The sequence below is a fragment of the Hemicordylus capensis genome, chromosome 2 (assembly GCF_027244095.1).
Source record: "Hemicordylus capensis ecotype Gifberg chromosome 2, rHemCap1.1.pri, whole genome shotgun sequence".
Taxonomy (NCBI): Eukaryota; Metazoa; Chordata; class Lepidosauria; order Squamata; family Cordylidae; genus Hemicordylus; species Hemicordylus capensis.
Genome location: NC_069658.1, coordinates 301,579,377 through 301,593,111, shown reverse-complemented (window position 1 = coordinate 301,593,111; position 13,735 = coordinate 301,579,377). Strand labels below are relative to the sequence as shown.

Sequence of the window (13,735 nt, the reverse complement as noted above, 5' to 3'; positions counted from 1 at the left end):
CAAAATATATCTCCAGAACTGTTCCTTACCACTAGTAGTACTTCAGATGTTTTCTCTGAAAGGACCAGTTAAATGCGATAAGATCTTGACACTCCTCCCCCAGACATTACCACAGAACAGTAGGTGTTGTGAGGTATTGTGAATTAAAGGGGTTGTGAAACAATGCAAATGTTGTCTAAGCATTATATTTCATGATTGTTCCCACAGCACAGAATTAAGCAGCGTCCAAGCTATCCCTGTAAAGCCTACACCACTGTCAGAACAAGCACACTCCCACTTGAAGGTGTCAGAGGAATAAGCGAAAAGGCATTTGTGCAGCATTTGACAGTACTGCACACACCATCATAACCACAGCTATTGTCTGGGAGAGGAGGGGTGAACTGCGGGCAGCAGACAACTCTCACAGCACTTACAATCACTAATGAAGGAACAGAGCACGCAAAACCAGTTTTAGTGAAATATACTCTTTATTGCTGCACACATGCTTATATATTAAGCTTTTAAATATATTATATTGCTGCTCTAAAAATCCTTACATTCTCTTTATTTTTAAAGAACAGCAAAGAAAGGGTGGAGCCAATGTAAACAAAATGGGATCATAAACAGCAAGAAAACATTACTCTTAAATTATCTTTTAATGCAATTATATCAATAGCCAAGATGAATAATTCAGTGTTAGAAATCCATTAAGAGAGAGAGAGAGAGTGTGTGTGTGTAGGTAGGTAATTTTTCACTGTATGTTACATGACTGCTAGTATCCGTTCTCCCTTGCCCTGCTTTGCAAAGGGCAAGGAATGAAATACTACCAGACAGTTGGAGTGATGGGACAATTCATCAAGCAACTGAATTCAGTGACATAGCTACTAAATGCAATCACATTGACAGCCCATTCTGAAGGTATGCAGCATACTTAACAATCTGAGCAGAGCTTTGTTAACTGGAAAAAGCAAAGACGACCATGACTTTTTATTCCTAGGAGTTGATTGGCGCTAAAGAGACAGACTTCATTTCAGTGGAATCCCTGTGCCATGGGATCCCAATGCCATGCTTTTTGTCATTAATTTTCTGTACCCATTTCATTTTTATTCTACTAGGTACATGGAAGAGAAAAATATTAGGGAGCTTCTTGGGATTTCTGTGCCAAAAATCAAGTATCCACGTAAACTCTAAAGGTGAATGCCCAGTGGTTTATTATGTAAAAACGTAAATGGATATAATGAAAAGGTAATATGGTCAATAGGAAGACAAAGGGACAGATTTAATCAACAGAGGAAGAATAAAGGTCATATGACCTCTCCAATATATTGTTCTGCGCAGGTTGCGAATATGACAAAAAATATGAAATGGAGATGATTTATACCTCGCCAGTCCAGATTTCCAGCATTCCAGCATCAAACTTGGTTTTTAAGACTGTCTCTAGTGAAATGCAGAAAACCAGAGCCTTGGCCAGGCCATTACTTTACTAACCCTTCATGACAGACTACTTCAACATGATTTTTGAATAAGCACCATTCCTTTAAGACAGTGGTTCCCAACCAGGGTTCCTCCAGATGTTGTGAGCTACAACTCCCAGCATCCCCAGCCACAATAAATTATCGCTGGGGATGATGGGAGTTGTAGTTCAGCAACATCTAGAGGAACCCTGGTTGGGAACTCCTGCTTTAAGAGGTGAGCCTTCCTTAGCACAAACTCAGGAGACAAGCTGGTATCAGAATCCTAAGCCACTAGGATCAATATAATGGCTTTATTTGTTAAACACTGTTTGGGCCCTTAATATCCCAACAATTTGCTTTACAGCTCTAGACTAGTTTACATGTTGTGAAGGGACAACACATCATCTTGCATGGGCTCAGGAGAGACTCATTTAGAGATGTAGCTTTGCCGCAAGATGCTCTGTGCATTCCAAAAGCAGAGACCAAAGCAGATCAAGTTTAGTTGCCTCAGCAGCCTTCAGGAAATCCCACTTGAAAGAGATTGCATAATACAGAAAACATGTAAGCCTCTGGAAATAGCCAAGATAGCACCAAAATGCATTCAGTTCCACAACTGTAATACTGTGGTGCCATGAGTGTCAAGCTGTAGCATCTGGGACACACAGAAAACGTCTACCTTCTCCACTGCATCTCAGCTCTGACATGAAGCATTTCATGGATACCAACACAGGTTTTGTTGATGGATCTCTTATCTTAGCAGCAGTACCTTCTATCTTAACAACAACTAGCTTCGGAAGAACCCTAACTGTCTACATGGTTGCATAATATCTATCACCTAAGACAGAACAAGAAACCAGATCAGAAGACAGGAAAGAACCCAGAACCCAGTATAAGCATCTCACTTCATTACAGCCTTGACCTTGGAAAGGGAAGCAAACAATTATTATCCTTACTTATTACTGTATGGAAATTTTAAGCAATGAGGCCCCAGTATCACAACTTTTATGCCTCCATTAGTGTTAGTCTACTAGTGTAATTGTAGTAACACTCTACAGCAGTATTTGCATAGGAACAATTATGATCCATATAACTAAAATAAGCCACTCTTTGCTGTTTCACTGTCCAATCTGTAGCTGCTAGCCCTTGGTTCTAGAGAAGCAACACATACAGAGCCCCTGCATGACCTTGGCCAGTGTTAAGATGTTCCCCACACTTCCTTGCTGCATTTTGAAAAATATTCCCCAGCCTCTCTGAATTCATCTTCTTCAGGGGGAGAATGCCCAAGTCTCAAAGAAGTGTTTGGTAGGAAAGCTTAGCAGAGCTTTCTGCATTAAAAATCCACTAAGGCACGGCAGCCCCAGGGGCCATACCATCATGAGTCTTTGCAACAAGCAGATGTGTTCTTAAATTCAGCAGCAGAAAGGGAAAAGAAGGAAAGAAATACTTGAAGTGAAACTGGAACAGACACTATGCAGCCTAGAGTGCCGTTCACGTCACACAGCACCATTTCAGTGGGGAAAGGGAAAGGGAACACACACTACACTATGGGCATTGGCTTGCTACTGCTTTCCTAGATTAAGGTCACCTAAAGCCTAGTCTCTATAGCAGGCTCCCTAGTTCCTACTAATGGGCAGTGCATCATCATGATGGGCTGATAGATGTTAATAGAGGGGTCCATAACTAAAATTAGCTGAGGGTATTTTGGTACCCTTGCCTTGCTCATTAGCAAGCAATATTCACCAGTCCAAAGGGGTCATCTATACAGAATGGGGTGCTGGTGGTGGCAGCACATGTTCCCCATTTGGAGCCCAGATAGGACTCCAGGGCTTTCTCCTACCTTTGTAACCAACCATAACCATCAGCGTGATATAGCCAATTACAGCCTCTGTTAAGGGTCCTAAGCAGACATTAGGAGAGAGAATGTGTGTGTGTGTAGAATGGGATTGTGCACCCTCTCGGAGAGCCATCCCTCCCTCCCATTTGCATAGGGACCTAAATGATATGCATAGAACCCCAACACACAGAAATCAGAACCAAATGGTCTGTAAGCGCCAGTGTTGCAGAACACAGACCATGCTGTTCAGGTCTAATGCAATTTGCTCGGGCCATAAACATTTATGCAAATGTGATATCAAAAGCTTGGATGTCGGGTGTGCTGAGGAGATGGAGCTGGTAAGCATGGCAACAATCCCTTCCCCTTCCCCCACTTAGAATACCAACATCTGCACAGGGCCAAGATCTGCTTCTGTTGCAAGATAAGTTTTCTTTCTTTTGCTGCATCTGCCCATCATAATTGGAATTATGCAAGCACTGACCCTCCCGCTTTTACACACTCCATGGATCTGAAGGTTTTATAGACAATTTCAGGTCATTTCTAAACCATCAAGACCTATGAAATCTAAATGACACTTATGCTTGCAGAGAACAGAAATGTAACTCAAGTTCTTGCTAAGCTTGCACATGTGAGTGACCCGTGTGAAAGCAGCAACACTGCAGTAGTAGTTAGCCAAGTGTGCCTGCACCCAAGACAAAAAGCCAAGCCATGCCATTTGATGGAGCACTGTATTCCTACAAGTATAGCAGAACAGAGAATTAAAAAAAAAAACTGCATGGAGAAGGAACATGAGCTTGCTGAAGACTATGGCAACAATCAGAAAACTAAAGTTCTGGTCTGCTCCAATGTTGAAAATCTGGAAGGTAAGGCTGTAGGATGAAGTAGACACAGCTGTTTTTACAAGGCAAGCAGCTGGCAAATGTAGCTACCATTGCTCAAAGTCAGTGTCCCTGAGGCTCCATAAAAGCGTCTTATCTCCCTGCTTACCCTACAAAATATGGATCATGAAACACAGGCTGATTTATTTCTAACTACCAACTAGCTTGAATTCACCTGCTTTAATTCTCCTTGCAAGCAGCAATGCTCTGCAGGTTGAACCAATGTTCACTAGGTATTTTTAGCATGCAACATTTGGCAGTATTGCAACACAACTGCAACAGAACATTCATTGTTGGGCTTGCAAATCACCCACCAGTGCCATCAGGAGCAAGCTGTGCTGCTTTGGGGGACCTGGTTCTTGGGAAAGAAAAATGAACCAACTTGCAATTGTTGGGATACCAATAAATCAGAAACTAAAACCATGCATAAGAGAGGAAGGGAACTGCAAAACAAAGGGGGTTGGGGGAGGAAGGGAACTGCAAAACTGAAGGAGGGAAAGAGGGCAATGGGGGCGGATATGAGGACAGCATGGAAAACAGAACTCTGACTGATTTGCCATGAAGTCACACAAGGAGATGTCCCAGATTAGCATTCAAGTCCTATGCTGGCCAGAAGATTATCCAGAGCTTCCAGTTTCTGGTTAGCTTCTTCAATGGCACTGTACGTTTGTACGTTGCTGGTTATGTGGAAACGGATGTCATCAACAAGAGGAATGGAGTCCGTCTCCTGCCGTTCCTCCACTGCCTCAGCACTTTCCTTCACCACCACCGCAAACTCTTCAAGCTCCACTAGCTAGGATGAAGAGGCAAGAGACGTAGTAAGGAAATCAGCAGAATGGTAAACACAGGAAAGCCCGTAGCATACAACATTCTGTTTTGCATGTAGATTTCACAATTGTGATAATAAAGAGAGAATGAATTCTGGATCAGAAGGCATAGTTTTGTTACAATACTTTTGTTTGTTTAAATATTGATAGGCTCTCTTCCACTCATGGAAGCCTTCAAAGTGGTATAGAATTCTATATATGATTGATAGACAGAGCCAGGTCAAATGCCTGATGGAATAAGAGCATTTCAGCAATCTGTCCCAATACTCCAATATGGGCACAAACTTCCAAAAAGATGCACATCAAAAATTATAATATTAGTTTCAGAACAGCGTGGGGGTGGGGCGCACCAGTATCAATAATGAAACACCATACATGAAAGGCCGTCTTTTCCACAATGAGGTCTAATTCAACTTTGCTCGACAAGGAGCAGGGAAGCAAGAGAGGCACATCTGAAAATTACAGCCTTGGATGTGAGCTACAATTCTGCCATAAAAACCTTGCAATCAAAAGGCTTCCATATGGGAACTGATTATCATGACTCTTATTGCATCCTCCAGACTGCTCTGCACAAAGCTGCCCTATCCATCCTCCAACCTCCCAGAATCACAGAACCATACAGAAAGCTTATGGGGCACAACATGCATGCAAGGACCGGCCTTGCAGCCATTATATTCCACACCCACTTTAATCAGAGCAAGATTAGGGATCATGGCATCAACTACTTCACTAGCTTTACTCTATTGTGGTTACCGATGCAATTCAAAGCTTAACACTTTCCATAGTGTCCCTAGAAGGCAGAAACAAGTTTTGCCACTGTTAAAAAATTGCAGACAGAAAATGGCCTATGTACAAAGTAAGATCAACCTACATTTCTAGATTCCAATACAAGTGCTTCATCTAAAAGCTAATACTAAAAGCTTCTTGTACTGGTATGACCAATATATAACAAATTCTCAGAATTCTCAACAGTGGAGAAGTGGAAAGCCTGCATTTTTGTTCATGGATCAGTTGGGGGTGTGTGTCAAGCTAATGACACAATCCCCTACTAAATGAGCAAAGAGGCAACTTTTTAGTGGTGATTCTCTTTATTGAGCAAGGAGAGAGCAACTGGCCCTATCCATCTCTAGCACAGCATCCCTCCAGTGGCTGTTGCTGGTGTCTATCTTATATTTCTTTTTTAAAGATGGTGAGCCCTTTGGCGAGTGAGAGCCATTTTATTTATTTATATCTATGTAAACTGCTTTGGGAAACTTTTGTTGAAAAGTGGTATATAAATATTTGTCATATTCATAATAAATTAGTGCTTATTTCTACTGGGAGGGAAAACAGAAATGGAGCTTTTTTAATAAGAGGAACTGTTCAGAAATTATTTTCTTCAGTGTGTTTTCACAGACAGGAATGAATTTCACACCTTTCTCAAAGCCTGGTAAGTAAAGAATCTTGCAGCTCATGTGGGAGTGCTAATTAGAGCCATTTATAAAAATCAGCGAATTGACTGGGCTCCAAAACCCCCAGCAGAAGCAGGATTGTGCCTGCCATGTGGTTCCATCCATATTACTACTGGATAAGTGTGAGGTGAGATGAAAAGGAGAGAGAGTCTACTCAGCTCTTTTTCTGGGGTCCTGAGCTATGTATTATTTCTGCATCTGAAAATCCCTTCATCCTGTTAAGTAACATTAAACAAGCATTGAGCTCAGATGAAATGGGAAATGAGGCTGTAGCTTGGACTCTGGGCCAGTCACTTCTCTCTCAGCCTAACCTACTTCACAGGGTTGTTGTGAGGAGAAACTCAAGTATGTAGTACACTGCTCTGGGCTCCTTGGAGGAAGAGCAGGATAATGTAAAAATAATAAATAAAAAATAAATAAAAATAAATATATACTGTGCACACTGAAGCGCTAGGAAAGAGCCCCATCTGACATCCTGAAGAGCCATTGCTAGATGGCATTCAGTATCTAGACCAGGGATTCTCAACATGTAGTTCCCCAGATGTTACTGGACTTCAGCTCCCATAATCCCCAGCCCCTGTGGCCTTTGGTTGGGAATTATGAGAGTTGAAGTCAAATTACATCTGAGGACCTACACGTTGAGCACCCCTGATCTAGACAATACTGAGCTAGATGAACCAATGGTCTGACTCAGTATAAAGCAGCTTCCTATGTACATAAGTACAGCCCTGCTAGATCAGGACTACCTAGTCCAGCATCTTGTTACACACAGTGGCCCACCAAATGCTTCCGAGAAGCCCACAGGCAAGAGGTGAAGGCATGCCCTCTCTCCTGCTGTTGCTATTCAGAGGGATCTTGCCTCCAAGGCTGGAGGTGGCCTATAGCAGGGATCCTCAATGTTGGGTCCCTAGATGTTCTTGGACTTCAACTCCCAGAATCCCCAGCCAAAGGCCACTGCAGCTGAGTATGCTGGGAGTTGAAGTCCAAGAACATCTGGGGGCCCAACGTTGAGGATCCCTGGCCTATAGCAACCAGACTAGTGGCCATTGATAGAGCTGTCCTCCATGAATTTGTCTAAGCCCCCTTTGAGGCCATCCAATTTCGTGGCCATCTCCACATCCCATGGGCAGAGAATTCCATAGATTAATTATGTGCTGTGTGGAAAAGTACTTAGGAACATAGGAAGCTGCCATATACTGGGTCAGACCATAGGTCCATCTAGCTCAGTATTGTCTACACAGACTGGCAGCAGCTTCTCCAAGTTTGCAGACAGGAATCTCTCTCAGCCCTATCTTGGAGATGCCAGGGAGGGAATTTGGAACCTTCTGCTCTTCCCAGAACAGCTCCATCCCCTGAGAGAAATGTCTTACAGTGTTCATACATCAAGTCACCCATTCATATGCAACCAGAGTGGACCCTGCTTAGCTAAGGGGACAATTCATGCTTGCTATACCACAAGAACAGCTCTCCTCTTGTCACTTTTGTTGGTCCTAAACACTTCCTTTTGTTGGTCCTAAATTTCCTGGCCTTCAGTTTCATGGGATGACCTCTGGTTCTAGTGTTGTGAAAGAGGGAGAAAAATTTCTCTCTGTCCACTCTATGCATAATTTTATACACCTCTATCATGTTTCCCAGTAGTCACCTCTTTCCCAAACTAAAAATCCCCAGATACTGTAGCCTTGCCTCATAAGGAAGGATGTACAATCACATGTTTCACAGAATTTGGCAGGTTTTGCAGAGATTTTCCTCTGAGTGGTCCTGCTTCATAAACAACATGTATGATTCATGTAACAGTGCAAGTGTTCAGAACACTTCATACACATTATTTCATACAACAGTCTTGTTTGGGAGGGTGACATTTATTCTTCTATGACAAGCATATTAAGACAATAGAGGCCTCCTGAAGGCCACCTAGTCAGCTCATGGTGAAGAGGAGGTTTAATACAATGGAGTTCTTGGCTTGTACTCTTGGCTGCTAGGCTACACTGTCTCTGACTCCACCCGTGCAGTCACCATCAAAGGGCTCACAATTGATATGGCTGTCACCAGGGATCCAACCAGTGTGGGCACTCCCTCCATGCCATTAGCTGCTTGCATGAAGCTGTGTCTATGAAGCTCATGCCGGTTTCAATTCATATTTCAAACCCCCTCATTCTGCAGGGAGTTTCCCTGATGTAGTTAAAACTGGCTTGAGCTACGTAGCTGCTAATTCACACAATTCTTACAGGAAACCATCCCACCAGAGGGATGTGTGGAGCACACCTAGCTCAGAGACAGATCTGTGACCCGCAGAAACTTGCAGATCCTTGGACTTGTCCCAAAGCCAGATGCACATATTAACTGGACCGAGAATAGCTTGTGAGAAAGCTTATCTTTCACTGTAACATGGGAAGTAGCTGACCACCTCACTCCTCGTACTCTTCATCATCATAAAGCCCAACTATTAAGAGTATAGGCAACCGCTTGCCTATCTGCTTTAAAGGTACCAGCTAGTGCTTCTATCTTCTATTTGTTGGTTGCCAAACACAGCCCATCCCTAGGGAGAGTTCCCCCCATTACCTTCTCGATGATCTTTGCCATGTACTCTGTGCACTGGTCTTCCAGCCGTGTCAGCTGGAACAGCTTTGCAACCTTCCAGATGTTGACAACACTGTCCTCATCGAGCACCTGGGCCAGGGTTCTCCCACACAGACGTTTGAGCCCAGGCAAGAGATACATGTCTGCGACGCAAAGCACCTCGTAGGCATTCTCAGGAGACAGCTGCTGGGGCAAAATAAATGGGCTCAGCGCCATCAAATCACACCCAATTGCAGTATCATCACTGGCCCAAGGGCTTGGGGATGATAAACTAGTTTAAAAGTGGTCTACACACACACACAAATCTACATGCACAAAGGTTCCTCTTCCTCTGTCTGTCTGTCTCACTCTCTCTCTCTCTCTCTCTCTCACACACACACACACACACACCCCTCTACCTTTAGCTGCTGAAATCTGGGCCAGCTAAAAAGGGGGATGGCAAGTGGAGTTGAGTTTACAGTATCACTTCTGAAAGATGTTCAGGCCTACAAAGGTTTTTAATTGTCAGTCTGTTACCAAGTACACCTTGCTAGGTGGATGTGAAGAGAGGTCCTGACAGTGCACAGAAGAGGTTGCTCTCACTGAGGTTGAAATCACTAAGAGGTTGCTCCCAGCTAGTTTTAGGATTTATAAGTGGACACAGGGAAGAAAGTGATCTGTTAAATACGCTGGAAATGGGCCACTGGTGGCAGCTGTTCTAGAAAGGGACAAACCTTCAGATCTATAGTCAGTTCATGGTGTGGCCAAGAGAGGATTCAGGTCCTAAAGCAGAATGTTGACCTATTTGCTAGCTTCAGCTGTTTACCTTAGGACAGATACTGATACTACTACTACTACTACGTCTTCTACATTTATATCCCACTCTTCCTCCAAGGAGCCCAGAATGGTGTACTTAGGTTTCTCCTCACAACAACCCTGTGAAGTAGGTTAGGCTGAAAGAGAAGTGACTGGCCCAGAGTCACCCAGCAAGTATAATGGCTGAATGGGGATTTGAACTCGGGTCTCCCTGGTCCTAGTCCAGCACTCTAACCACTGCACCACGCTGGCTCACTTGTCTGCTATTATCCAAACAGGATGCTGGACTAAATAGATCTTGAGCATGATCCAGCAGGGCTGTTCTTAAAGGCACGAGGTGTTCCCAGCCCTGTGTTTGCTATGCTAATGCAGCAGCATTTGAAGAGAAGAACCAGCCGACAGGTGTAGAGCCCCTAACTGTTTATCCTGTCTACCAACCAATCCACTTCTGTAAATGCTGCTCCACACAAAACACTGTTCAAGTTACTCAGTGGTAAGGGAAAGGCATTCGCTTTTATCCATGCCTGTTTTCCTGGACTGAACTGTGGCGCTGGAAAGGGATTGCCGGGCTAAATTCTGCTCCTTACTTAAGTAGATGAATGCAACTTTGTGAGCACTGCCCCTTGTGCGTAATGATTCTCATCTGTGTGCATTTTGGTGCTATATACCACCTGCAAATCTTTTGGTAAGTAATGAGCTTGAGAACAAGAATTCATGATCCACTCCAAAGTTCACCTCTATAACCTGAGATGGCACATGACAGCAAAACTCTTTGACAGCTATGCTTCCAACAGGAGCACTGTAAAAATCACACCATGGGTTTAAAATCCACACTTCCAAACTGGGTGAGTGCTTGCTTTGCAATGCAGATGCAACAGACAGCACTCTACCATTCTTCATTCATTCTCCCCTCTTCCAACACAACACAACACCCACTCCTCTGATCCCCACACCATCCATATACATGAAACATACTTTCAACCAATTCAGCCCCAGGAAATCCGGCTTAGTTTTTGCAAGATTCTCACAATGTTTAGAGTTCTCTGGTTTTGTTTGTTCCTTTCACCCACTCATCCAAGTACAAGGAAATACCAGAACTCCAAGACTTATCTGATCATGCTTTTCCACTATTCTTTGTCCCTGCAAATCTTCGATGTTCATTTTAATGGGGACCATGTGTCATTAACCTAAGTCTTATAAGCTGTTTTTCTGCTGTTCATGACTGAAACAGTAAAGCTGTGGTGTGTTTCTCACAATGGTTTGCTGAGTTTGGGTGTGTGTGTGTGTGTACGCACACACTGAATCAGAGGAGTGCCCCTCTGTTGTAGAAATGTTTGCAATATTTCTACTGAACTGGTACAAACTACAGTTGTACAGCACACTTGTACTAGCCACTGTATCAAAGTCTAGCTAGTTAACTCATACACAAAAGGCAGCCATTTAAAGGTATATTTGTACTACAGTATATCTTTACTAGAGAACAGTATGGATGTGCATGCCATCTACCACATCTACACCGTTAAGATATATCTGCCCAATATCCTCTACAGAGACAATCCATGGAAAGTGGTATAGGCACAAAACAGCTTGGTAGTGCAAAAACATGGCACTAGACTGCCGCGGGAAATACATCTTCAAAAAGGTGTTTGGCAAAAACTCTGCAAATCTGATCAGAGGCGCTCATACCCCAGGACTTTGGAGACCCAGCCCATGGCATTCAAGGTCCATGGATTGCATTGGCCTCCTGCTGCCACCCCACACACACCCTGCCGCACCGAACCACACTTATCTTACTTTATTTACTGTAGCTGCCAATGTGTGAGGCGGGGAGGTTGGGGGGTGAGCCGAGCAGGCCTCCCCCGCCCCATGGTGGCAGTGGCCGGAGCGGCCACTTGGCCTGCCTGCCTGCCTCTGTCCAGCGGTCCCTGCAAACTGTGAGGTGCTCCAGCATGCCTGTGCAGAAAGGAGCGCCTTGCAGTTTGCAAGGACAGGCAGGCCCAGCGGCCACCGCCGCCACCATGGGGCAGGGGGGGAGGCCTGCTCGACTCACCCCCCCACCCCACACATTGGCGGCTAAAGTAAAGTAAATAAAGTAAGATAACTGCGGTTTGGCGGGGCAGTGGCAGGGCAGGGCAGCAGCAGGAGGCCCCCCTAAATGCAGGGGAGCCTCTTGGCGGGGGGGGGGGGCATCGCGGCAAGGGCTATCTGGGCACCGGTTTTGCCTAGGTGCCTCCCTGAATGTGATGCCAGGTCTACTACTCTGTTCATTGTTGACATGTTCTAAAGAGAAAGGGTTTGCATTGTTCTACCCAAAATTCAACCCCAGTCCATTGCCACCATGATGAAAAACTTGCAAAACAAGAAAAATATACACAAGTTGTTCTAGTAAGAACTAATCTGCCTAATTTCTTTTCACTACCCCTACAACTGTAGCAAATTTGGTCCAAATCAGTCAGCCCAGTGGTTCCCAAACTGGGAGCCTCCAGATGTTGCTGAACTACAAATCCCATCAGCTCCAGCTACAATTTATTTTGGGTTGGGATGATGGGAGCTGTAGTTCAGCAACATCTGGAGGCTCCCAGTTTCGGAACCCCTGGGTTAGGCAGTTCACAAATGCGTTCACTTGGGCCTCAAACATTCATACATCCACCATCTTGAATTGGGGTGGATGACATCATTACAAGCTATGCCTTTGAGCTGTCCCTATGTGTCCCTACACCTGTAGCAAATTTGGTCCAAATCAGTTAGGTGGTTCACACTTGTGAACCACCTAACTCAGGGAAAGCCAGCCAATGCCTAAAATCCATTGGGAAAAGAAAGCGGCTGCTATTCTTCAGCAGTGGAAGCATTCCTGCTTTCCAGTGACCTCAGACAAGTGTAGTAGAATGGGATTGCTCAGTGCATGACAAAGATGAGATATCTACTTCACACTCAACCTGCTGCTGATGGAAGTCTGCAGTCAAAATTGCTCATGTGTAGTTGATAGAGTATTAACAAGATTCTGGTTTTATAGAAGGACCTTTTCTGCCATGCTCCTTTCTCCACCGGCTCTTTGCCATTCAAGTGCTCAGGTGACACTACAATGAACGACCAATGTTGACAGTTACAATACTTTCATTGCCTGGTGGAAAAAATTTGCATCACAGAAGATGCCAACAGGCGAATAACTATTCTGATAGCAATAGTAATCACCCTGCAGTTTCACATCTAGTATGTGTTTTTTTGAAAATTATCATTAGCAAACACTGCTATCACTCAGAAAACATCCTCAACACTTTCTTTGGAATCCTGTGCTGAAATATGTTACAACCACTCTGCAACATGTGCAGTGTTCACAATGCAGGATTCTGTCCCAATTAAGACATTTAGGAATAAGTTCAACAGCAACTTTGTTATGAATGTGACAATTCAGTGCACAAATATGGTAGGAAATATTTCACCCCTAGCCAACTAGTCATGTATTGGCAGCACCCTCTAGTGGCAAACTATGTGTTATCAGAATTATTCAGATGAGTACCCAGTTGGGAACAGAGCAAGATAGATAAATCACAATGCGCATACACCCCATTAATAAGAAAAGCATGTTAACTTAGAGGAGATATTTTTGACCTGAAAAAGCCACCACTGACATTTATGGATGGTTGCACTGCAATACTGGAGAAGTCCACTTCCAACTTCATGTAAAATGCACACAAGGAATTGGACAGGGTGCCCAAGGCTCATCAAAACAGTTAAAGAGAACACGGAAGTGATATTTAACATACATACAAGGAGCTCCTGCAGAACAATGAGGCTAACACCATGCAGTGAAACCCGAGTATGCTGCTGCATGTGCATAAAACCTTGCTGGCGCTGTTACAGAACACGATAGTTCTGCTCTGACTTACAGTTGCACAAAGGCATTGGAAATAATGGGCTTCATGCAACTGGTTTTGAGCAG

At 44.0% G+C, this 13,735-nt stretch overlaps 1 protein-coding gene across 1 annotated transcript in view; it reads right to left on the bottom strand.

Moving 5' to 3' along the window:
• Positions 1 to 448: 448 nt before the first annotated feature.
• Positions 449 to 13,735, bottom strand: part of ABTB1 (ankyrin repeat and BTB domain containing 1) — a 55,063-nt gene continuing 41,776 nt past the window's right edge. Inside the window, exons 11-12 of the mRNA XM_053299671.1 lie at positions 8,983 to 9,183; positions 449 to 4,938 (exon numbers count right to left, since the gene is read on the bottom strand). Coding sequence (XP_053155646.1) covers positions 4,732 to 4,938; positions 8,983 to 9,183 — 408 coding nt within the window. The 3' untranslated portion in view covers positions 449 to 4,731. The remainder of the gene's footprint in view (positions 4,939 to 8,982; positions 9,184 to 13,735) is intronic.